The following is a 23,545-nucleotide window of genomic DNA, read 5'->3' as shown; positions in this document are numbered from 1 at the left end:
AGTCCCTTTAAGACAAGTCATTTCACTCGGTGGCCATCTTTGGGGAAACATCAAATTCTCCAAAGCTGTTTGCCAAGCTTTCGATTAAATTTCATATTTGAAGTCACCAATGAAATCTGACAACAATGTTTCATAGATTTTGTCTCTAAACGCTCGAATCATGACAAAAAACTGTATTTTTCTGGCTGGATCAAGCTAATGCACATGTGCAGTCCTAAAGCGTGCGTCTCTTGTCTCATTTCAGAGGCGCGCGTCTGACTGTTTCTATAGGAACCGGAGCTTCTAACGGCCGCTGCAGTGACGCGATGACTTTACCAATCGGTGATTGGCTCTTATTTAGAAGGCGGGACTTATTCCGCCATATTGTGTGTTGTACTTTCTCCCATTCAAAACAGTACGAGTGACGCGTCTTGCGTTATTCTATAGTCTTTCGCAGGATGTAAGCTTAGACGCCTCTCGCGGTTCAAACAAATAGAGCTGGGCAACAAACTCAAGCTCCTCCAACATTTCTCTTTAAAAATTCTCTTTTAGACTTCTAATTCGTGACCGGTGTTTTGTTTTGCTCGTGTATGGCCGTTACCGGAAGCTAGTGATTATAGTTTATGAAGTTATAAATAAGGATATTTTTCTTACAAAAAATGCATTGCTTCACTACAGAAGGCCTTCATTAAAGGATTAGTTCACTTTCAAATGAAAATTACCCCAAGCTTTACTCACCCTCAAGCCATCCTAGGTGTGTATGACTTTCTTCTTTCTGATAAAAGCAATTGTAAAAGTATTAATAAATATCCTGATTAATCCGAGCTTTATAATGGCAGTATGTGTTGCCAAACAAGTATGAGCTAAAGAAAGTGTCACCATCCATCATACGTCAAACATATTCCACATGGCTCCGGACCTTAATAAAGGCCTTCTGAAGCGAAGCGTTGCGTTTGTGTAAAAAAAAAAAAAAGTTATAAAGTAAAATATCTAGCTTCCGCAAGACCGCCTTCCGTATTCTTCAGGAAGCTTACGCTGTACATCCTATGCCTTCCCTATTCAACTTACGGAACTGACGCGACGGCAGTTACATTTTTTTTTTTTTTTTTTACACAAACGCTTCGCTTCAGAAGGCCTTATTAACCCTCCAGGGCTGTGTGGAATATGTTTATGATGGATGGAGACACTTTCTTCAGCTCATGCTTGTTTGGTAACGTATACTGCCTTTATAAAGCTCGGATGAGTCAGGATATTTATTAATATTTCTCAGATTGTGTTCATCAGAAAGAAGAAAGTCATATAAGGATGGCTTGAGGGTGAGCAAAGCTTGGGGTAATTTTCATTTGAAAGTGAACTAATCCTTTAACCCCCTGGAGCTGTATGGATTAGTTTTATGATGGATGGATGTGTTTTTTTTGGGCTTCAAAAAAATGGGACCACTCACTCTCATTATACAGCTTGGAAGAGCCAGGATGTTTTTTTAATATAACTTTGAATGTGTTCTGCTGAAAGAAGAAAGTCATATACACCTAGGATGATTTGAGGGTGAGTAAATTATGGGATAATTTTCATTTTTGGGTGAACTATCCCTTTAAGTATTTGCTTATTAAAATCCAAACAGTAGATTGTAAAATTACTTTAATTTTTGAACTATTACTTTATGTAGCATTTTGCATACATTTTATGATGGCTCTAGTTCAAGTAGTATTATGAAGAGTTTATGAAGATCAGTAGCATTGACAGATCTGAAATATTTCTGGCTCAGATCCTTGGAAAATAAACTGCTATTTGGTCTTTAAATTAAGATTTTGAAGAGTTTATAACCAGCTCCAAAATAAACTCTCATCCATATCGGTGTGAAACATGTAGAAACACAACTGAACCTGATTTCAGTAGCTAGTCCACTCATCACTGGCCATTTTAATAATGTACCTATAGCAACAGTGCTCTGGTTATTAAAGATTAAGCTTTTTATTACTTCCCTGCTGTAGTTACCAAGGGAACTCTGATAAAGTTGGCTGCTACGTGGCTCCACGCCCCTTATCAAAAGGAAACTGTTACTTCGAGGTAAGAAGCACACCTATGTTGTTGGGTTGCTAATAACATTAGAATCATTTCAACACCCTTTCTGTTGCCTTTGTTAGGAAATACAGTAACCTAAGTACAAATAACTTTATGCAACTGTATGCTCAGAGATATCAAGTTATTTCAACTATTTAGTTTTCATTATGATTTTGTAGATGTCTTACATGCCGTAGTCACTTCCAGAATGTTTTTATGTTTGTTCTTAATTTTCCAAATGTTTGTCTTGTGTCTTGTCTTTGATTTTCTGTAATTTTCACAGCATGCCAATTAGTTCAAACTGCTATTATTCATCTTGTATTTTGAAAGAAAATGAGATTTCAAAAGTCAAAACTGTTTGGAAATCTTAGTAATGAAGATCTAATATGACACTTTTATGTCTTTTTGTTGCGGTCTATTGTAAATCACTTCAGACAGGATTCGTTTTCTAAATGACGTTTGAGTTATAATTATTAACATAGGATGATTTCATGATTTGATTTGGACAGGATTTATAAGGTGGGAGTGAAGGAAGGTTGTGTGGAAAATCACTAACAAATTCATGGTTGTCAACAAATTTTGAGAGCTACTAGTCGTTTAGACAGCTCGCCGACTAGTCTGTTTTTAAAATGTGTAATGTTTCCTGTGTCCCTTCACGTCAAAATAGACACTGCCCTTTGAGATGATGTGCTCAGATATCACCGCTACCTCTTTAGCAACTTTGCCATGAAATACAGTTTGAAAAAGAAGCTCCCAGGTGATTTAGTACTGGAAAACTTGCAGGGATTGGGCTATAAATTAGTCTTTGGGAGAGGGCAAGTGTGATTTAATTTATGGAGCACAGTAGAAGCTGTCTGGATATGTATCTGAGGTGGGAGACAGCTCTGATGGGTTTTCTGCTGCTGGCAGATTGAGCTGGTGTGATGAACTTCCTCTCTGGGGGATTGGAGCGGGAAAGTAACACCCTGTACGTTACCCTGATGAGTCCTACGTGCAGCCAGTGTTTTTACAGTGTTTTTGTGTCATAGTTTGACAAAAATGTCCTTGTAAATTTTGTAAATATTTTGTCATGTCATATTCAATTATTTTTGTACTTTTTAGTCCATTTAAAATGCATATAATTCTAATTGATGAAAATAATAAATTACTATGTATTAATTGAAACTTGTACTAAACATACTTTTATCAACATAAACAAGTATTAGCTACTTTTTAGAAAATACTGGATGGTTATTAATTTTCTGTGTTTTAAAGACCATATTTATCATGCAGTGTTGTGGCAGTGACTCATTCACAACGAGAGTTGTGTATTTCGACTCATTGTGCAGATGTAAAATTAATTTTGTCACAATGCATTTTTTCCCCTTGTCTTCATTATCGAAGATAATCAAAAAACTATTGTCTCCTAAATCTAGGAGTGTTCTGTAAAATCTGATTTATTTTGGTTCTGCCCATCTTTGAAGGAATTACTTAGACTGTAACATTTATTCTACTTTAATAATCAACTGTGCCTTGTGAAAAAGGCTATTTCTTAAAGCAGATGTCTCAAACTGTATTGCAATCTTATTGACCAATAGCGTCACTCCGTGCGTGAGTGTGCACCCTGGGAATATCTACAGCCAGTGGGAATGAATGTGACATCTACAGCAGTGAGCTATGAGTAATCAATAAAGAACTCGCTCTTGCTTTATACGCTCTGCATCACCTGATTGTGACGCAGAATCCTTCAGATTTGCAAAGTCTGGGAACTTTTTTCTTCTTCTCCATAAAGGTCATCTGCCAGTCGGGATATGCGTCAGCATTGTCCTCATGTTTCCTCATTACGCTTTCACAGGGGTTTCAATTTAGCCCCTGTGGGCAAGGAAGCCAACACTCCATCACAATTGGACTGTGTTGCTGCACCTTCACTGCCTATTTCAACATTGAAGTGCCATACAGTGATTAACCTCTGCTCTGTTTTCTCAGGGTGCTCACGTGTGCATGTGCAAATCAATTTTGTCCTTAGTCAAGTGGAAACATCTCTATTAATGTAATTGATTATTATGCCTGGAGCTTTGACGTGGAATTTTCTAGCCACAAGGTTCATGGCACGGTTCTTTGTTGAAGTTGTGGTAATATAATTGAGTGCCCTTAAGTTAATCATTGTGCATTGAATTTACAGCAGAAAGAGCTTGGAACCAACAGCAAGCTTTGGTATATAGGCTATCAGGATTTACGGTAGCATTATAAAGCTTGGAAAGCAAATCCTCGAAAGAAACAACAAGGAAGATGAGGAAACATGGACTTAAAACTCTGGGAAGTGGTGGGGTCCCTCTCAAAGTCCGTTTGTGGTTTTGGATGTGGGCGCAGAGTTAAGTTCAGTTTGTGGAGCAATAACTGTATAAATTTGTCTATGCTTGTCCCTTCCAAGGGTACGGCTACAACAGTTGAGTCATGTGTGGCAGGATTAATCTGTCTTTTTTGCATGATAGTCCCTCAAAATCAACAAATCCTATGTTGAATTTTCAATTAAACTAATCGCTCGGTCTGTCTGAGAACTTGATTAATGAGCATGAGAAAATTAACAAATGGGCTTTGGCAGTTTCAAAGCTGTATGTTGGAAATTTACTAGCTTTGAGGAGGTTGTCGAGGAGAGGGTGTGGAAGTTGTTCCAAGATGCTTTGCATACAAGGGAGAGATAAGTAGTAGCCGAGACGTTAAAATTCTTAATAGCAGGTTACCTGACATTTCCATCCTGTGACTCAGCCGAACGCTCCTTGTTAACTCTTGATTCCTACACCGTCTGTTATTTTGGAATCAGTGCCGCTCGTGACGCACATAACCGTTGGCATTTGCTTAGAAGTCCCTGAAAGACGTCTTTTGCCCTTTAGTCATTTAAAAATAAACTGTCATAAAAAACAGAATTGCTCAGCTGTGCTGCACATATATTGACGCTCATGTGTTTTTAATGGTTTTTATGATATTTCAAGGTGACCATTATGGATACTGGAGTGAGAGGGACAATTGCTGTCGGGCTGGTTCCTCACTATTACAAACTTGACCATCAGCCCGGCTGGCTTCCGAACTCAATTGCTTACCATGCTGATGATGGGAAGTAAGTTCACTTTGAGAATTGTCACTTACTTTTTATTTATTTATAAAATGCCTACTTTTGCTGTTTATTGTCTAAACCCAAAACCCAATTTTTTGGGGTTTAAATATTTATTTTGTTATGTTTAATTTATATTTTATTTGATTTCAGTATTTATTATTTATTCAATTATTCTTCGTTAGTTTGTAAACTTTGTTTTGTTGGATACCTTGTGGAATTTTTGATTAAAGATCTCTTCCTCTTTCCATGAACCTTTCCAGTTATAAGTCATAGATGACTGTATCTCTCCTTTTCACAGGCTGTACAACGGCAACTCTGTCGGTCAGCAGTTCGGTCCTAAATGTAACCGGGGTGACCGAATCGGTTGCGGTATCTATGCAGACTCTTTCGATGCCGGACTCGTCACTGTGTTCTTCACAAAGAATGGCAAGGAGGTGAGTATTGAAGTCACAGCACAGTAGTGTTTTCAAAAATATAAATTTTTCGATACATATCGATGCTGAAATATCCGAAACTGTTCCCATACTCATTTCCAGCAGTATCGATACACCGATACCAGCTGTACTTTCTCGCTCTCCTCTCTACAGCGAGTTGGCACACACACTCGCCTCCTCTCACTCACTCGTTTCGTTCGCTCCAGTTGAATAGCGTTGGTATTACATTTATTATAAATGTTCAAATACACACAAAATAATGTGAAATGCCCGTGTTGACGAGTATTCACGTAAACACTATCGGTAAACAGTTGTGAAAGAAAACAGTGCATTTGGTCTTAAAGGGTTAGTTCACCCAAAAATGAAAATTCTGTCATTAATAATTCACCCTCATGTCGTTCCAAACCCGCAAGACTTTTGTTAATCTTTGGAACACAAATGAAGATTTTCTTCCATAGACTGCCTTTGCAACTTCCACTTTGATGCTTCAAAAAGTTCATAAAAAGATCGGAAAACTAATCCATATGAATCGAGCGATTTAGTCCAAATTTTTTGGAGAGACTTGATCGCTTTATACGATGAACATTTCATTTAGAATTTTATTCCCATAAAAACATTAATCAGCTAACATAAACAGAAGCTCAACCGAACCTGAATAACGTACAAAATCAAACCTCTTCCGGGAGCTCAAACGTGCTCTGAGGGCAAAAAAATAAAACTAATAAGAAATGTTTCTTGAGCAGCAAATCAGCATATTAGAATAACTGCTGAAAGATCATGTGACACTGAAGACTGGAGTAATGATGCTGAAAACTCCTGCCATCACAGGAATAAATTTCATCTTGTAATATTTTAGAAAACAGTTATTATAAATTCTAATAATATTTCACAAAATTACTGTTTTTACTGTATTTTTGATCAAATAAATACATTAAAAAAATCATACTGACATATCACCATATACATGTGTATATGTATGTGTGTATTTGTATAGGCTATATATCATAAACTATTATAATGACAAATTGAATAAATGCATTAACAGTGTTAAACATTTAATTAGTTACAAGTGTAAGCTTTGACAGAGCTATGTAAAAAATAATCAGACACCATATATTTAAGCATTCTTTAGCTAATCACATAACATGTACATCAAACTATGAATTCTATGGACCATTGTGTGTAATGGTTTTGTTTATTACTGCATTATAGTGGTTACAAGAATCTGTCGAGATAAAGTCTTTGAACACACAATAGTCTAGTCTTCTAATTGAGGGTTGTTTTCTGATGACTGGTTTTCCTGCAGGCCAGATAGTAGGGCCAGGAGTGATACAGACATCATTTCAAAGAGTAGTCTTTATTCTCAGTTATAATGTGCTGTAAAATAGTGGTTAACTTTATGGAATGCTTTAACAGAGCTCTCTTTATGTGTATGTGTGAATGGAAGGTGGGGTCAGTGGTGGTGCCGGTGGTTCCAGATGGGCTTTTCCCTGCCATTGGCATGCACTCCCTCGGCGAGGAGGTACGGTTGGACCTGCAGGCGGAATGGGGTTCAGAGGAGGAGGACAGCGTCATGATGGTGGACAGCCATGAGGACGAATGGGCACGCCTGTATGATGTCAGAGTCAGTGGCACGGTGAGTGTGGGGGGACGCTATCGAAAACCAGACCAAATGTGAAGCCAATTAGTTTCAGGATCATTTTTTTAATCGACAGGCCCTTGGAAAATATGACGAGTTGAGTACAGACATGATGAAAGACTCTGAAGTAAACCAAATTTTTTACTTGTTTTAATGGGAAGTCATATATGTTATGAATTAGTGGTGCTTACTAAGGCAAGAATCACTATTGCTGTTGCCATATTTAGGGTTAGGGATTGTAACAGGCCTCAAACCTCAACCTTGGTGTGGAACTAATCCTGCACTATGTGCATGGACATGAATGATGACGTTTTGCGGCTAGTTTCTAAGCAGTCGAATGTACAGTTTCTGCCTGGTGGATGATATAACTGGCTCATAGATTTGCACTGAAAGAGGAACATGAGCCATATCTAGAGACTTGTGGTGGCAAGTTTTGCGCAGGGAAGTACCAGTCACATTTACAATATCATGGCACTATATTCAGTTCCTAATAAAATGTCCCAGAGTAGCTTATTTCTTGGCGGCAAATACATGGCATTGCACTCCACCACATATTTACATGGCAATGCAGTCAACCAGAGCACCGTGACCTGTTTTCCTGGTAAGAGAGGATGATAGCCATTGCCGTAGAATTCTGATTACCACCCACATTTGCTTTTACTTGTAAAATCAAGTCCTGCTATTTTCGTTCAGATTCTTCTAAAACGTTTGGGGTCAGGAAGATTTTTACCCCGGTTTCACAGACAAGGCCTAGTCCCAGACTAAAATGCATGTTTGAGCTGTTTTAACTGAAAGCAAATCTTAAAATATGTCACTGCTATTGTTTTGTCTCAAGATGCACATCAGTAATGTTTTTTTTCTAAGGCATGTTTATAAAAGCTACTTAAATGCCCTAATTTAACTAAGGCCTAATGTTTTTGAAGTCTCTTATGCTCACCAAAGCTGCATTTATTTGATCAAAAATACAGTAAAATGTTGTGAAATGTGTTCTATTTTAATGGATTTTAAAAAGTAATGTATTCCTGTGATGGCCATTACTCCAGTCTTCAGTGTCACGTGACCCTTTAGAACATTTCTTATTATCAATGTTGAAGACAGTTATAAGTTTAAGACTTAATATTTTTGTGGAAACCATCTTTTAAAACAATAAATGTCTTTACTATCACTTTTGATCAATTTAATGTATCTTTGTTGAACAAAAGCATTAATTGCTTTAAAAAATCCTTACTGACCCCAAACTTTTGATCGATAGTGTTATTGTGACGTTCTCAGCCTTTTAGTGTTACTTTGATGTAATCCTTGCTTGAAGTATTTTCAATCATCATATCTCACAGGTTAGCCCCAATAAATTATGACATGAATGATGTGAATCCAAAAACCACACATTACTTTACGTCCTATTAGCCATTTGCCAAGTTGACATTATCATTCTTAGGGAAAAAAAAAAAAAACCCCGGAGGAACGCAGTGATAGAGGAGCCTGCTGAACCCAAGCGTGTGTTTCGTTGTGACTGAGTGGAGGAAATTGCTTGCTGGAGGCAATGTTTTTTCACACATAATTCCTCAGAGTAGTGTTTAGATAAAGTTGAAAGGAACAAGCAGTCTTGTGTTTGGGTTGGTTATGGAGCAAAGACCTCCCAATAGAGTGAGACTTCGGGTCCAAAAGACCAAAAAGTGCAGGGTACAGATGTTCTTCTGGGAAAAGAATGTGCGCCCATCATGCTCACCTTCCCATCTGATGCCCTGGACCTTCCGTGGTCTATTAATGCTATACTGAGGTCATGAAAGCATACAGCATAAAGTGCCGCACTGTCGTTATGCTTTACTGGGTTGATGGCATGAACTGGGCAGCGCAGGCCAGAACTGGCACTAGACCAGCTTGTAAAAACTCAATAAGAGGACTTACGGGGTGCCAAGGGAATCTTTTTGCCTTTTTAAAATGTGGTTGAAGGTTTTCTCAGCTGTGTGCCTTCTCTGTGAGTCCTGTTAGCTTGGCGAGAAGGTGTCCCAAGACTTATAGAGTCTGCTGATAAGGGCATGTTTTGACAAGATGAAACCAAGTGCGAATGGCCCATGGTTTAGTCTCTACATTAGTCACCATCAGGTATGTTTCTTTGAGAATTGGCGATCTCCCTACAAGATGGATTTTGTGCAAAGCACTCGTTGCCGTATGCTAATAATAAAATAATTTGTTAGCAGGTTTGATAGCTGAGGTTCGTCAGGCAGCTTTTGTCGATGCTTATCTCCTAGTCTTCAGGCACGATCTAATGTAAACCAAGACTTACAGTGTCCTTTAGCAGTCTGTCACAAGAGTCCATTTTGTGGTCTGTCTCCGACAGACCCAACATACTGTCTGCGGCTTTCAGAACTCCTCCAGTCGTTCCCTCCATATATGGAGCAGCTCTTGTCTTTTGGTGACAGTTTCTAGTAGGAACACATTTTCATTCTGTGGTCTTTCAGGAAGCCTTTGGAAAAACAATTGTATTACAATATCAGTATAGATATCAACATCAGTATATTGTTTAGTCATCTTTGTTTATTTATCAAACAGTGCCAGATGAGTTTTACGCCACTTTTTACGTGATGTCACCATAGAACGATGCAGTGAATTTATAACAGGGACAAACCTTAAATGGTTAGTTCACCCAAAAATGAAAATTCTGTCATTAATTACTCACCCTCATGTTGTTCCACACCCATAAGACCTTCGTTCATCTTCAGAACACAAATTAAGATATTTTTGATAAAATCCGATGGCTCATGAGGCCTGCATTGAGAGTAAGTTAACTTAGACTTTTAAATGCCCAGAAAGGTACTAAAAACATATTTAAATCAGTTCACGTGAACCTTAATGTTATGAAGCGACGAGAATAGTTTTTGTACGCCAAAAAAACAAAATAACGACTTTATTCAACAATATCTAGTGATGGGCGATTTCAAAACACTGCTTCATGAAGCTTCGAAGCTTTACGAATCTTTTGTTTCGAATCAGTGATTCGGAGCGTGTATCAAACTGCCAAAGTCACGTGAACCATTGAATTTTCGAAACACTAATGATGTAACGAAGCATCGTTTACTGAAATCACATGACTTGGGCAGTTTGATACACTCTCCAAACCACTGATTCGAAACAGAAGATTCGTAAAGCTTCGAAGCTTCATGAAGCAGTGTTTTGAAATCGCCCATCACTAGATATTGTTGAATAAAGTTGTTATTTTGTTTTTTTGGCGCACAAAATGTATTCTCGTCGCTTCATAACATTAAGGTTGAACCACTGTAGTCACGTGAACTGTTTTAAATATGTCTGTTTCTGGGCATTTGAAAGTCTAAATTAACTTGCTCTCAATGGAGGCCTCACTGAGCCATTGGATTTTATCAAAAATATCTTAATTTGTGTTCAGAAGATGAACAAAGGTCTTACGGGTGTGGAACGACATGAGGGTGAGTAATTAATGACAGAATTTTCATTTTTGGGTGAACTAACCCTTTAAATGACCTGGGGCAGGTAAAGGAAAAATTCACCCAATGATGGAAGCTCTGTCATCATTTGATGTCTTTGGAATACAAAAGGAGACATTAGCACAATTGCTCATTTAAACTTGGTGTGTCATCCTGGGATTGACGTCAATGGCACCAACCCCTATTGGTCCTATTGGTAATTGCGACATGGAAAACTGGAAATTAGCATTTTAGGACATCTCTTACAAAAAAAAAAAAAAGTCATACAGGTTTGGAATAACACAAGGGTGAGTAAATGATGACAGAGTTTTCATTTATGGGGAATTATCCCTAAAAGTTCCTTGCTCTTGCAGAAGTGCCGGCAGATCTGATTACAGTAGCACTAATTTGCCCTGTACAGCAGTTCTACTTCTGTTAATGTTTACAATCATTGCGATCACAGAGCCATCTCCATTTAGATAAGAAAGTATCACATTCTGACACGCTTTTGTCATAGCAATCACAAACACTCCCTAATTTTTATTTATGTTTTTATTGACTACATGGTTTGTCATCCGTCTTCATGCATGTGATAACAGGGAAATATTTTGATGTGCGATTCACTGTTATAATAGATTGCGTGAGAGATGTATTTAATACAACACCTAAAACAGCTCATCATTCTCCCGAGCGCCTGCATAGCAACAGTAAACTTTATAACCTGTAAGTTGATGACAACTTAATGCAATGCACTTACTGCCTCAGATGCGGTTGTTCTAATGATGGACAAAATTTGTATGTCTGAAATTCGCTGGTCAAAAACCTTGTATCCCCATTTGAGTTTGATTTTGGAAATTGCAAATGTCGTAAGTTCCTTATACAAAGCCACAGTATCAACTTTGGCAAAACAGTGTTTAATTATTTAAGAAATGGTGTTTTTTCCGTTTCCTGAAAAGTAGCATTTTTGGACATACGAGATTTCCGCCTCAACAGCGACGATATATACACTATACAGTATCATTCAAGAGTTTAGGGTTAAAAATAAATTGATCAGAAGTGACAGTAAACATTTATAATGTTACAAAAGATTTCTATTTCAAATAAATATTGTTCTCTTGAACTTTCATCAAAAAATGCTGTAAAAATATATCATTGTTTCCACAGAAATAACTGTTTATCACAACTGTTTTCAACATTGATAATAATAAGTAATGTTTCTTGAGCAGAAACTCAGTATATTACAATGGTTTCTGAAGGATCACGTGACACTGAAGACTGGAGTAATAATGCTGAAAGTTTAGCTTATTTTAAATACTGTTTTACTGCATTTTTGATCAAATAAATGCAGGCTTTGTGTGCATAAGAGACTTCTTTCAAAAACATTTTTTTGTCTTTGCACAATCTCGGATATCACGCAGATCACTGCTGTCCAGATGAGATTATTGTTTTCAGTGGAAGATCCCTTTCACAGATGAACTCTGGGGAAACCGAAGATTTGCTGACTCCTTCACTTCTCTTTCCAGTTAGCCTGTGTAAAGCCACTAATTAGCCCATTCCCAACTCATTTAAGTGGTCTTTCTGGGTTATTCTGGAAATTCTGGGTTAAATTTAGCATTAGTTTTACTGGATCTGGCAACTTTAAACAGTACTATGTCTGCCGCCGTTTCTGGTTAGAATTAATGTATGAAAACAATCACATCATCAGAAAGAGATAATTGCAATCAAATGATATGGTGGATTAGTATGATTTACTCAGACCCATAAATCTTTAAATTAGCCCTGATATATGTAGCCAACATCTACAACATGCAATCTCGCATTGAGCAAAATTGAGCAATGCATTGTCACACATAGGTCACCCCTGCCTTTGTATGTGTGTTTGTGTTATGAGGAGGCGTTTGGCTGGCGCCGCTGTGTACGTGCGGTTCTATGCGAACGCGTGGCAGAGATCAGTTTAGCTGTTACTACAGCAGAGCCTCTGCCCACCGGCTAATCTCCCTACGGCTCTGCGGCCGCCAGACAGCAACCTGGACTGCTGCTCGCTTTACCCGGCATACACACACATGCACATCCATACAAATGCTACACACACACTCACTTTCAAGGCCTTACATTCTGTTTTATGCTCATGCATGCACATACACTGACTCACACGCACGCTTATGAGCTGGTTGGGAGTGATAACGTCTGAAAATGCTGGCTTCAGAGCGAAGATTTATGGTCATAGCCTCTTTGGCCCTTTGTCTATGAGAAACAGGGTTTTTTTTTAAACACTTCAGCTCAGAGTGTTTGTGGTTTCATCAGGCCTGACAATGTTGCTGAGTGTTTGAAACTGAAGGGGTGACTCAAAGGGTTCGGCCCATTACTGTACATTCCCCCGTCCCAGTCAGAGAAATGATTTAATCTTAATGTTGTACACAAGAGCATGAATGACGGTCCTCAAGCCTTCTGGCACTGTAGATACGACTGTGGCCTGGTTAATTCTGGTTAGGCTTTTGGAGCCACACTCTTACAATTAAGTCTGGACGGGAACTCATCATTCATTATCGTTATGACCGGTTTAACGGTATTACTGTAACACTAACCACTGTCAGACGTGTTTCATAGTTTCATCTTGAATAAGCTATCAGGGACATCTGTTCCTGTTCTGGTTTTTTTTTTTTTTTTTTTTTTTTTTTTTGAATAACATCCCTACAGAGCAGTTGGATACAGTTTTCTGTATTTCCATTCGGTTTGGAGTTCATCTGATGAACCTTGAGTGTCCATATCAATGGTCTTTTTGGTTAGCCTGAGTTCATCTTTTTCCCACAACAGAACGGTTTCAATTGAAACTCAGTGTGTGAGAACACTGGAACATCACTTCACCCGTCAAACGGAACTTTGGAGTGTGAGAAAAAAGGAAATGATGACTTATCTGTAGCAGGGAGAGGCTGTTAACCTGCTTTAACATGTAATTTCCGTTGGGTTTGCATCCTTTTTGATAAAAACACAAGATATGGCTGTCAAATGACATGTAAGGCGAAAGGGAAAAGGCCAGCTGCTCAATATGGCATCAAAAAATAGTTCTAGCATAATTTGAGCCAAAGAAGCATAATTAATGGTTCCATTGTCGTCATTTTATTGCTCATTTGTTTTGGAGATTTTGGAGTAGATAAGAGCTGCATATATATGGAGTAAACTGACCTGATAATACATACTTCACAGCATATACACAGCTATCCGCCTGATTTGTGTCAGTTGAAGTGAAGTCTGTGGAGTGAGGTGTCAAGTTGCAGTGTTATCCCTGGTGCTGTGTTTTGCATGCAGGTCAAGTCTGCAGCTTAAATTTCAAACTTTATAGAGACCCTTGATTGTTTCTGATTGTTCTTAAAGCTTAGCAGGTGGAAATTTAGCTGTTAGCCTGCTGCTGTTGGCAGTTGTAACCAATTTCAAAAATGTTTAGCATTCGGGGCAAGTACTGTAACCAGAGATTTCTGGTTCAATACCCATAAGATCAATCACCATTGTGTTTTTGAGCAAGGCATTTAACCCCGGGTTAACCCAAAGTTCTCAGCACCATTTTGTTGTGAAATCACATGAAAGTTGCAAAAATAAATTCCAGACATTGTCGGAAACATAACAGTGATCCTCATTGCAGCAGATTTTTGGGAAAGGAAATATTTATGACGGCTAACTTTCAGGGTTATTTTGTTACTAACTAACTTAACTTTACAACAAGGTCCGATTCTTATATCCAACATGAGCTAACACTGAGCAATATATATTTTTAAGGCTGTCACGATTCCTTGATTAAATTCGAGTACTCGATTTTAGAAAGTCCTCGATTGGACGTTTTGATTACCCGGCAAAATACTGGAAGTGACTCATTCCATGGACGAGATGGAGCATTATTAGACCGTTTTCTAAGGCTACATGATATATTAAAACCATTTAGTAATCATAACATATCATAGTGCTATTTTGAATTCACAAATGCTGCTATTAAAGGATTAGTTCACTTTCAAATGAAAATTAGCCCAAGCTTTACTCACCCTCAAGCCATCCTAAGTGTATATGACTTTCTTCTTTCTGATGAACACAGTCTGAGAAATATTAATAAATATCCTGACGCATCTGAGCTTTATAATGGTAGTGAACAGGGTTCACGAGTATGAGCTAAAGTTCTTCCATCCACATCCATCCATCATAAACGTACTCCACACAGCTCCGGGGGGTTAATAAAGGCCTTCTGAAGTAAAGCGATGCATTTGTGTAAAAAAAAAAAAAAAAAAAATCCATATTTAACAAGTTATGAAGTAAAATATCTAGCTTCTGCTAGACCGCCTTCCGTATTCAATGTACGAAGAAAGTGTAAAACTCTTGCAGTTCAAAACGCTTACGCTACGTCCTGCGCCTTCCCTATTCAACTTATGGAAAATGTGTAACTGATGTGCTGCCAGTTTACACTTTCTTCGTAACTTGAATACGGAAGGCGGTCTGGCAGAAGCTAGATATTTTACTTCATAACTTAAATATGGATTTTTTTTTTTTTTTTTTTTTTTTTTTTTTTACAAAAACGCATCGCTTCGCTTCAGAAGGACTTTATTAACCCCCGGGAGCCGTGTGGAGTGTGTTTATGATGGATGGATGCACTTTCTTCAGCTCATACTCGTGAACCCTGTTCACTGCCATTATAAAGCTTGGATGTGTCAGGATATTTATTAATATTTCTCTGATTGTGTTCATCAGAAAGAAGAAAGTCATATACACCTAGGATGGCTTGAGCGTGAGTAAAGCTTGGGGTAGTTTTTATTTGAAAGTGAACTAATCCTTTAAATTAAACAAAAATGTGCTGCATGTTCAATAGCCTATACATGCGCTTTAATTACACGCGTGCAGGTTACGTGCGTCTCAGAGCGGCTTCGTTCACACACAGTAAATGCTGCTCCACACAAACTCAGTCTGCATAGTATTGGGTTTGTTTGGGTTTCCAATAACATGCATTTGGTAAAGCATATAAAGTCACAGCGTTTTGTGTTGCGCTGTTATCATTTACATGAGTGGAGCGCCTCTCAAACTCATTCACTGTATACATTGTGAGTTTGGGTTGCTTATAACGTTCATCTGGATATGCAACATGCCCCATTTCATCAGATGTGTAAGGTAAATCATTTATAAACCTACGCCAACATAGGAGAATACATCAATATGTTTCTAAATATGCGAACAAAAGTTTAAACCCTCGCTCTTTTTGTTTGCATGTTTTCATGTCCACATATTCTTGTTCAAGAAATTGCAGTGGCTCTAGCATTTCTATCGGAAAGAAATGGCCCAATATAAGTGGACATTTGAATGAAATGTTGTTTAGCCAGTATTAAACAAGGATTTGATCGTATAGTGTGACAACAACAACAACAGTCACCAGGCCGTTAGTAATGGACATAGGGTGATTGTTAATATTTTGTATATTACATTATGTATTTTAGTAGTGTTCAATAAAACCAACTGATTATTTGAACCAATTGTTATATGTATTTTAAGTTATTTTAAAGGCTATTGTTCGCCTAAGGTCTTTATTACCACCCAAAAAAAAACAACAACTGATTACTCGATTAATTGTCAAAATAATCAACCGATTACTCGATTATCAAAATCATTAGTTAGTGACAGACAATAAAAATTAATAAATGTTAAATCATTGTTATTTCATATTATTTAATAGAATCTTAAAATAAAGTGTTACCAACTGAAAAGTTTCCTCATCGATGACCCCTGTTTAGTTTTGATGTCTCTTTTTTTAGTCTTTGGTTGAATGTTTCTCACCATCTGTTTAACAGTGAATAGCATGCCATTGCAGTTTTTGGGTATTGACAAAAAGGTCAACTATGTAGCAATTTATTATTAACTCCTCCGTCATGTCAACATTAACTGATCAAAAGGAAACCGAAAAATTTTGTGGTTGATATTCTTCAACGCAGCAACCACTTCTCTTTTTTTTTTTTTGGTGGGTGGGGGGGATGTGCAGAGCCATCCAAGTATGTAAATGTCTTTTATCACGCTATGTCCAACAGCATCAGTTGCAGCAGTCCTTTGGCATGAGTGAATGATTATGGTTGCGCAACATCTTCCCTGCTGCAATAACTGGTAGTGATAGTTGGATCTATTAAAAGGTGGTGAAAGACTCCACAGACCTGGCCACCATTGAGATTTCCAACTAAACACTAGTAGTTTTATTTTGAAGAAATGCATGGGGCTCGGTTTTGGTTATGTAATATTCTGAGTTTCTGTATCATATTATATATAATATAATATTCTGAGAATACTGTATCAGTTTTCGTGCAAGTAAGATGATTAAAAGCATTATCACATTTAGTTTAGAACTACAATAACCATCAAGTTTACTTTACACAGCACACACACAACACCTCTACACTTACTCCCGACTTCTCTGAACATGGGGACAGGAGAGGTGTCAATAAATGGGAAAACAATGTAACTTGTACTTATTTAAAAAAGTAACACAGATATTTTGTTGTAATTTTAAAAGTAATGCATTACTTGTTACATGAAAAAAGTAATCTGATTACATAACTCGCATTACTTTTAATGCGTTAACCCCGACGCTGGTAATTAATACATTTTTCACTCTGTCTCTATCTATATTGATATAAATGTGTGGTTTTGTTGCTGCTCAAACACCCACTGTTATGATTGGCTAATATCTTTGCATAGGAAACAAGTATGAATGCTGACAACAGTAAAAATTATCCAGACTAACGGTGAAGGGTTTATAAATCTGTATCTAGCTGTTTATTCTAGCCCAGGTAGCTTATACTGCACCCTAAGCCATAAATATTAAATAACCATCAACAGATGCTTTACATTACTTATGGCTTGGCTTGCTGGTAAAGTCCTTTTCAAGGAAAGTCTGTTCACTCAGCAGCCATATTTGCAACGCCTCCGGGCAGCTATTTCTGGCATCCAAGACCAAGTCCTATCTACTTGATTGGGGTTAATACTGAAATCTCAAAAGCTTTTATTTAGAAGGTGGGACTTACTTTGCTATATTGCAAAGTAATAGATATATTGCAAATATATTTTCCCCATTCGTACATAATATGAGTGCACTATTATATCTAAAGTATCTGTTGCCAGTTAAAGAAAAGATTTTAACTACTCCATCTTTCAGTAACAGCTTCTTCGAAATACCTACACTGATTCACAAATAATCTCATCTCAACTGTCAAATAAATTTATAATCTCACATAAATGTGATCGGGCATTTTGGGATAATTCACCCAAAATTTCATAATTTACTCACCCTCATGTTGTTCCAAACCTGAATATCTTACTTCTTCAAAACACAAAAAAAGATATTTTGAAGAGCATTTGAGTCCAATCAACACTGAACTCCATTCACTTTCATTTTAGAGACAAAAAAAACATCTTTCAACATTTTGACATTTCTCTTTTTTTGTTCCATGGAAGAAAGAAAGTCATACAAGTTTGGTGGCCCTTCCACATGAGGGTGAGTAAATGATGGCGAAATGTTCATTTTTTTGGTATCCCTTTAAGATTCTTTTTCCTAATGCTGGGCTCCTTCGGAAAGTCATGCTGGTTTCCACAGCCAGGAGCAGCACAATTAACTTAATCTTTTTAACTTGTCTTTAAAAACGTGCTAGCGAGGCACACTGTAATGGTCAAAGACATCCGTCAAGTGCATATTTACATAGGAAAACAATTTAAAAACAGTGCAGACTGACATGTTTTTGCTTTCTCACAGCTAGACACAGCAGAGTGGATGAGACGTGCTGAACTTCTTTTAACTTGAAAGCATACAGATGAATGAATTTGTCCTATCTGAACGACCTCTAACTAGACCTTTTTGTGTGTATGAACAGTGGCTGTTCTGCTGCTCCTTTTATTATTTGACCTGCTGGGCACCAGTGAGCAGGTCACAGAGATGATGATGTGAAAGACATTGATGTGTTTCTGTGGAAGCAATTATGTGCTGATGCATTCAGTCAAAATGTGTGGAAGAGAACAAGTTGTTCTTATAGCCTTATATAGTTTTGAGTTTTGAAAAAAAAGGTGCGGTCATATTTAGACAACGTTTTGTGGGCTTTGTCAATAGTGTTGACACAGAGGTCACTTTCAAACCAAGCAGCTTTCTGTTAAACACAATTTGAAATCTGCATGAGGAAATATTTTGCCCTCACAAGAAATTTACAGTTGTGTTGATTCTTATTGACATGACTGAATTTCACCCTGTGAAATTTTGCAGAACAACAGTTAATGTGACTGCACCATTACAGTGTGTTTCTGTCCACCCTTTTCCTGACGAGCTTTTGAATTATGGGTGACACTTCTGGTTTGGGGAACTTCCATTCAAAAAGACTGAAATGAATAATTTCAAACTATAAGCTTGCACTACAAATAATCATTATTCGTTATCTGTTTGATATTTTATGTGACATGGTATCACAAGAATATCTATGGCAAGAGCTCTTTTCAGTCGCTGCATTCTTTCCCTTCTGATTATTTTCTTCTTTTTTTTCCTTTGTATTCTGCTATAACAGTATGGAAAAAAATACGACACCTCTGCATCTGTGGTCTGTTCTCCTGATTTAATTTACGATATATCCCATTAATAATTCACTGGAATGCACAAAGAATCTCTTGTTTTTTGCTGCGGAAAGTATCGTGCTTTTGAGGTTACAATATTCATGGTCGTTGAATGTACTTTGAGGCTTTTAAACTTTTAAAGGCACAATATGTAATTTTCGCCGCTAGAGGTTGCTTATTCAAAACAAAGGCTTGATGACGCCTTGATTTTGCGGAATCACAGCCGTTGGAAAAGAATCTGACGGGACTTGGGCAGAAATCATATTTATGGATGAGCTAATGTATTAAAGATTCATTAACTACGCCTGTCGCGATAATTAAATGACCATCTGATCGCGGTTATTTGATCTAATAAATAAATGTCATGATGTCATTGATAGGCGACCGGGATAAATTGCTTATTTCTCTGGATTTAAACATTCTTTGAAACATTTGGGATAATGTAAGTACACAAGTCAACAAAATATATAACATCTATTAGATTTAATCCAAAAATCTTACATATTGTGCCTTTAAACTTTCTTTTAATGTTCGATGGTTGAACGATGAATAGAATAATGTCATCTCATTGTGCCCAGTTTAAAAAAAAAAAAAAAAAAAAAAAAAAAAATAGAGCAAACATTTCACTGATTGTTTACAGTTTAACGGAAGTAATGGAAATTCATGCAAAGCGTAATGGGCTGTAGGGAAAAAGGTGAATAGTACTAGCAAAATCTAAAGGAAATTTTGATTCTTTATCTCATGACCCCTTTAAAATAATAATAAAAAAAAATTAATGGATGGGGATATTCCTGCCACATCTTGTCCTAAAAACATTTAAGAATTGTACTGGGATACCATTCTGTAAACATAAAAAAGTAGTTTTCTATCATAGATCATATGAAATCATGTTGTTTTGCTTTTTTAGGACCGTCTTGGAAAGTGACAGGAATTCCCAGCACTCCACAAAACAAAGTCTGCATGTTGAGGCTTTTAATATATTGTTGTGTCAATTAGACAAGCAGCTGAATGCCAAGTTCAGCTTGACACTCTGAAGAAAAAGATGGATTAAGGATAAATTGTGTTTAGACTGACTGCTAGTAACTGCTAGCCGACAGACAACTTGTAACGACATCATCTGAGGCTGTCAAAACATAGATCCTATTTTAAAGGCTAAAGACATGTGACGAACGAGACAAACATCTCAGTGGCTCCAATTGTGGGCGTCTCCCTCTTTGTGTCCTCCGCCTTTTCCACATTCTCTGCACCGTGACAGGAAGTTGTGGGGCTTGCTCGCAATGTTGCACCTGTTGCCGGGGCAGCGGGTCAACAAAACAAGCTGCCGCCCCCACGCAGGTCTGGGGATGGTGATGTTCAAGAGCATGTTGGATCTGTCAGCGCTGTCATTCAAGCGTGCTGGGAGCTGTTGAGAGTCGTTAGGAGTGGTATAAAGGTAGACAACCTCCCCATTACTCAGCATCAAGGAGGCAGGAATGTGTGACTAGGTGCAATTTTGCCTCCATCCTCAAATGAGCAGGCAACTGTCCTGGCACGAAAACTTGAAGAGGTTGATGTTGAAAAGAAGAGTCGAGTGAAGGCAAAAAAAGCACCACTTTGCGTCTATAAAAAGTAACATACAATTAATACTGATTAATGGATATCAGTAGGGATGCCGCATAATATTGGACCAATCGTTAGTCGACTAGAAGAAGCTGTGTCAACCAAAAATTTTATTAGTCGGTTAGTCACAGAAAAAAAAAAACTTGTGGCGAAGTCCCTGAGGGACAGCTTGTTAAAGGGTTAGTTCACCCAAAAATGAAAATTCTGTCATTAATTACTCACCCTCATGTCGTTCCACACCCGAAAGGCCTTCGTTCATCTTCGGAACACAAATTAAGATATTTTTGATAAAATCCGATGGCTCCATGAGGCCTGCATTGCCAGTAAGACAATTAACACTTTCAATGCCCAGAAAGCTACTAAAGACATATTTAAAACGGTTCATGTGACTACAGTGGTTCAACCTTAATGTTACGAAGCGACGAGAATACTTTTTGTGTGCCAAAAAAACAAAATAATGACTTTATTCAACAATATATAGTGATGGGCGATTTTAACACACTGCTTCATGAAGCTTCGAAGCTTTACGGATCTTTTGTTTCAAATTAGAGGTTCGGAGTGTTTATCAAACTACCAAAGTCACGCCCCCCAGTGGTGAACCACTGAAATTTTGAAACAGTTATGACATAAAGCCTCGTTTACTGAAATCATGTGACTTTGGCAGTTTGATACACGTTCCGAACCACTGATTTGAAACAAAAGATCCGTAAAGCTTTGAAGCTTCATGAAGCAGTGTTTTGAAATCGCCCATCACTAGATAATGTTGAATAAAGTCATTGTTTAGTTTTTTGCCTTTAATGGCGGGTCCTAATTACAGCATGTTGGACAGGAAATCCAAATGTTCACCTATCATCCATCGACTTTAAATATGGCTTATAATTTGAAACATGTAAGTAGTACTTTTTACATGGCTGATCACGCTAACGTTAACCTAGATAAATGTGCACTATTATTGGGCACATATCCAAGTGTTTGTATCTACAGAAAGCTTAATGTCAAGCAATTGTCAACCAACTCAAGTGGAAAACAGATATTCTCAGATTATGTAATCCATATGAAACGTGCATATAGGCACGTCCACTATTGAGAAGATGACGAGTCAGAATCGTCGACTTAATCTCAGCAGCCGAAAACACAGAAAACGTTATCAATAAATTATTAAAATGTTTAGACAGTCTCCTTGCTGTTTTTCATGACACATTCATAATCATTACTTTTGCTGGTAGCTTTATGCGTGCGCTTGAGCGTTGATTAGGCCTTGTATTATATGTAGGTAATTAAAGGCTCATTATTATGATTTATATGGCTTGTTAATATACACGTGCATTAGTCAACTAATCGCTTAAATAAACGAGTACTAGTCAAGGGCAGCCCTAGATATCAGCCCTTCGGTGGGTGCATTCTCCAGTGAGCATCAGGAGATGAGAAGAGAATAACTTCTGTTTAAGAAACACGCATTCTTCTATATTGAACACTGATCAGTTTAGTTTGCTTTGATCAAAGTGATGCCTAATTGTTTGCAGGGTTGTGCGTCTTACTTTCTGTAGTTCATCAGTGTTTTTGATGTCAGTTTGGGATATTCTTGGACAACTGACAGCAATCTGTTCCTGTCCATTTAATGGCTGTGTTTGTCTTTTACATGCACGTTTCTGTGTTTTTCAAAATGTGTGGTTATAACCAGCATGTGGCTATACGCGAGGGCTCTTTGTCAGAGTCTCCGTCTGACCTGCAGTTATTTACTGGCATAAACAAGGATACCAAAGGTTGTTGTAGATGGCATCAGATAAATCTTTCCATTGCACCAATAAAATGCTGATTCTGTCGTTGCAAACGGAAATTTCGGAGTAATTAATGACAACCAGTTGCAATCTGAAAGTAATCATGATGCTGTGTTGTGAGTTTAGAAGCTGTGCTCACAGAGCTGTGGGGCCAGAACAGAACATGAGAGGAAGACCGTAGCATTTTTAGGCATCATAGGCATGTGATTCCCAAAAGTGGTGTTTAGGTTGGCAGCTTATTAGGTTTAAGTTTTTGTCCTTTTTGGTTGTTCAGAAGTCATATGATGGGCAAAAATGTTGTCTAGGTTTTAATCTGAAGTTAAAGTTTAAATTAAACCTTTGAATGTGCACATGATTCCCTAAAAATGCTGTCTAGATAGTCAGCTCACTAGTTTCTAATTTGAACTTTAGAAGTTCGAGCACTCATTCATCCCAAAAATGTTTAGGTTGTAATCTGAGGTGTCAAAATTTAAATTGAACACTTGTGCATATGATGGCCAAAATGTTGTCTAGGTTTTATTCTGAAGTTTATGGATGTCTAAGTAGGCAGCTCACTAGGTTTTAATTTGAAGTGTTCTCCCTTTTGACCATTCAAACAATTTCATGTGCAAAATTTCTGTTTATGTTGTAATCTGAGCTGTTAAAGTTTAAATTGAACACCCAAAAGTTGATATATTGTCCAACAGTAGTCTAAGTAGGCAGCTCACTTGGTTTTAACTGGTTGAAGTTTTAGTCGTTCAAGAATGCATTTGGAAACATTTGAGTCTAGTTTTGGGCTTTAAATTTAATGTTCCAAAAGTGCGTATGATGTCTAAAGAAGCCATTTGGGTAGGCAGTTCATTAAGTTTGGCCACATTTTTGTCTCTTGGATCATTTGAACAGACATATGATGCCTAAAAATGCCATCTAGTAGGCAGCTCTCA

The 23,545-nt window shown here is 37.6% G+C and overlaps 1 protein-coding gene across 4 annotated transcripts in view; it reads left to right on the top strand.

Moving 5' to 3' along the window:
* spryd3 (SPRY domain containing 3) overlaps window positions 1–23,545 on the top strand; it is a 47,946-nt gene that overhangs the window by 3,578 nt on the left and 20,823 nt on the right. For 2 of the 4 annotated variants that reach the window (XM_051880998.1, XM_051880999.1), the window contains 4 exons: window positions 1,971–2,046; window positions 5,010–5,134; window positions 5,430–5,565; window positions 7,013–7,201. In XM_051880998.1, the coding sequence (XP_051736958.1) occupies window positions 1,971–2,046; window positions 5,010–5,134; window positions 5,430–5,565; window positions 7,013–7,201 (526 nt within the window). The remainder of the gene's footprint in view (window positions 1–1,970; window positions 2,047–5,009; window positions 5,135–5,429; window positions 5,566–7,012; window positions 7,202–23,545) is intronic. The other 2 variants (XM_051881001.1, XM_051881002.1) reach the window with 1 other exon arrangement.

This window comes from Ctenopharyngodon idella, chromosome 22, assembly GCF_019924925.1.
Source record: "Ctenopharyngodon idella isolate HZGC_01 chromosome 22, HZGC01, whole genome shotgun sequence".
In the NCBI taxonomy this organism is placed as follows: domain Eukaryota; kingdom Metazoa; phylum Chordata; class Actinopteri; order Cypriniformes; family Xenocyprididae; genus Ctenopharyngodon; species Ctenopharyngodon idella.
This window is presented reverse-complemented; position numbering and strand designations above follow the sequence as displayed.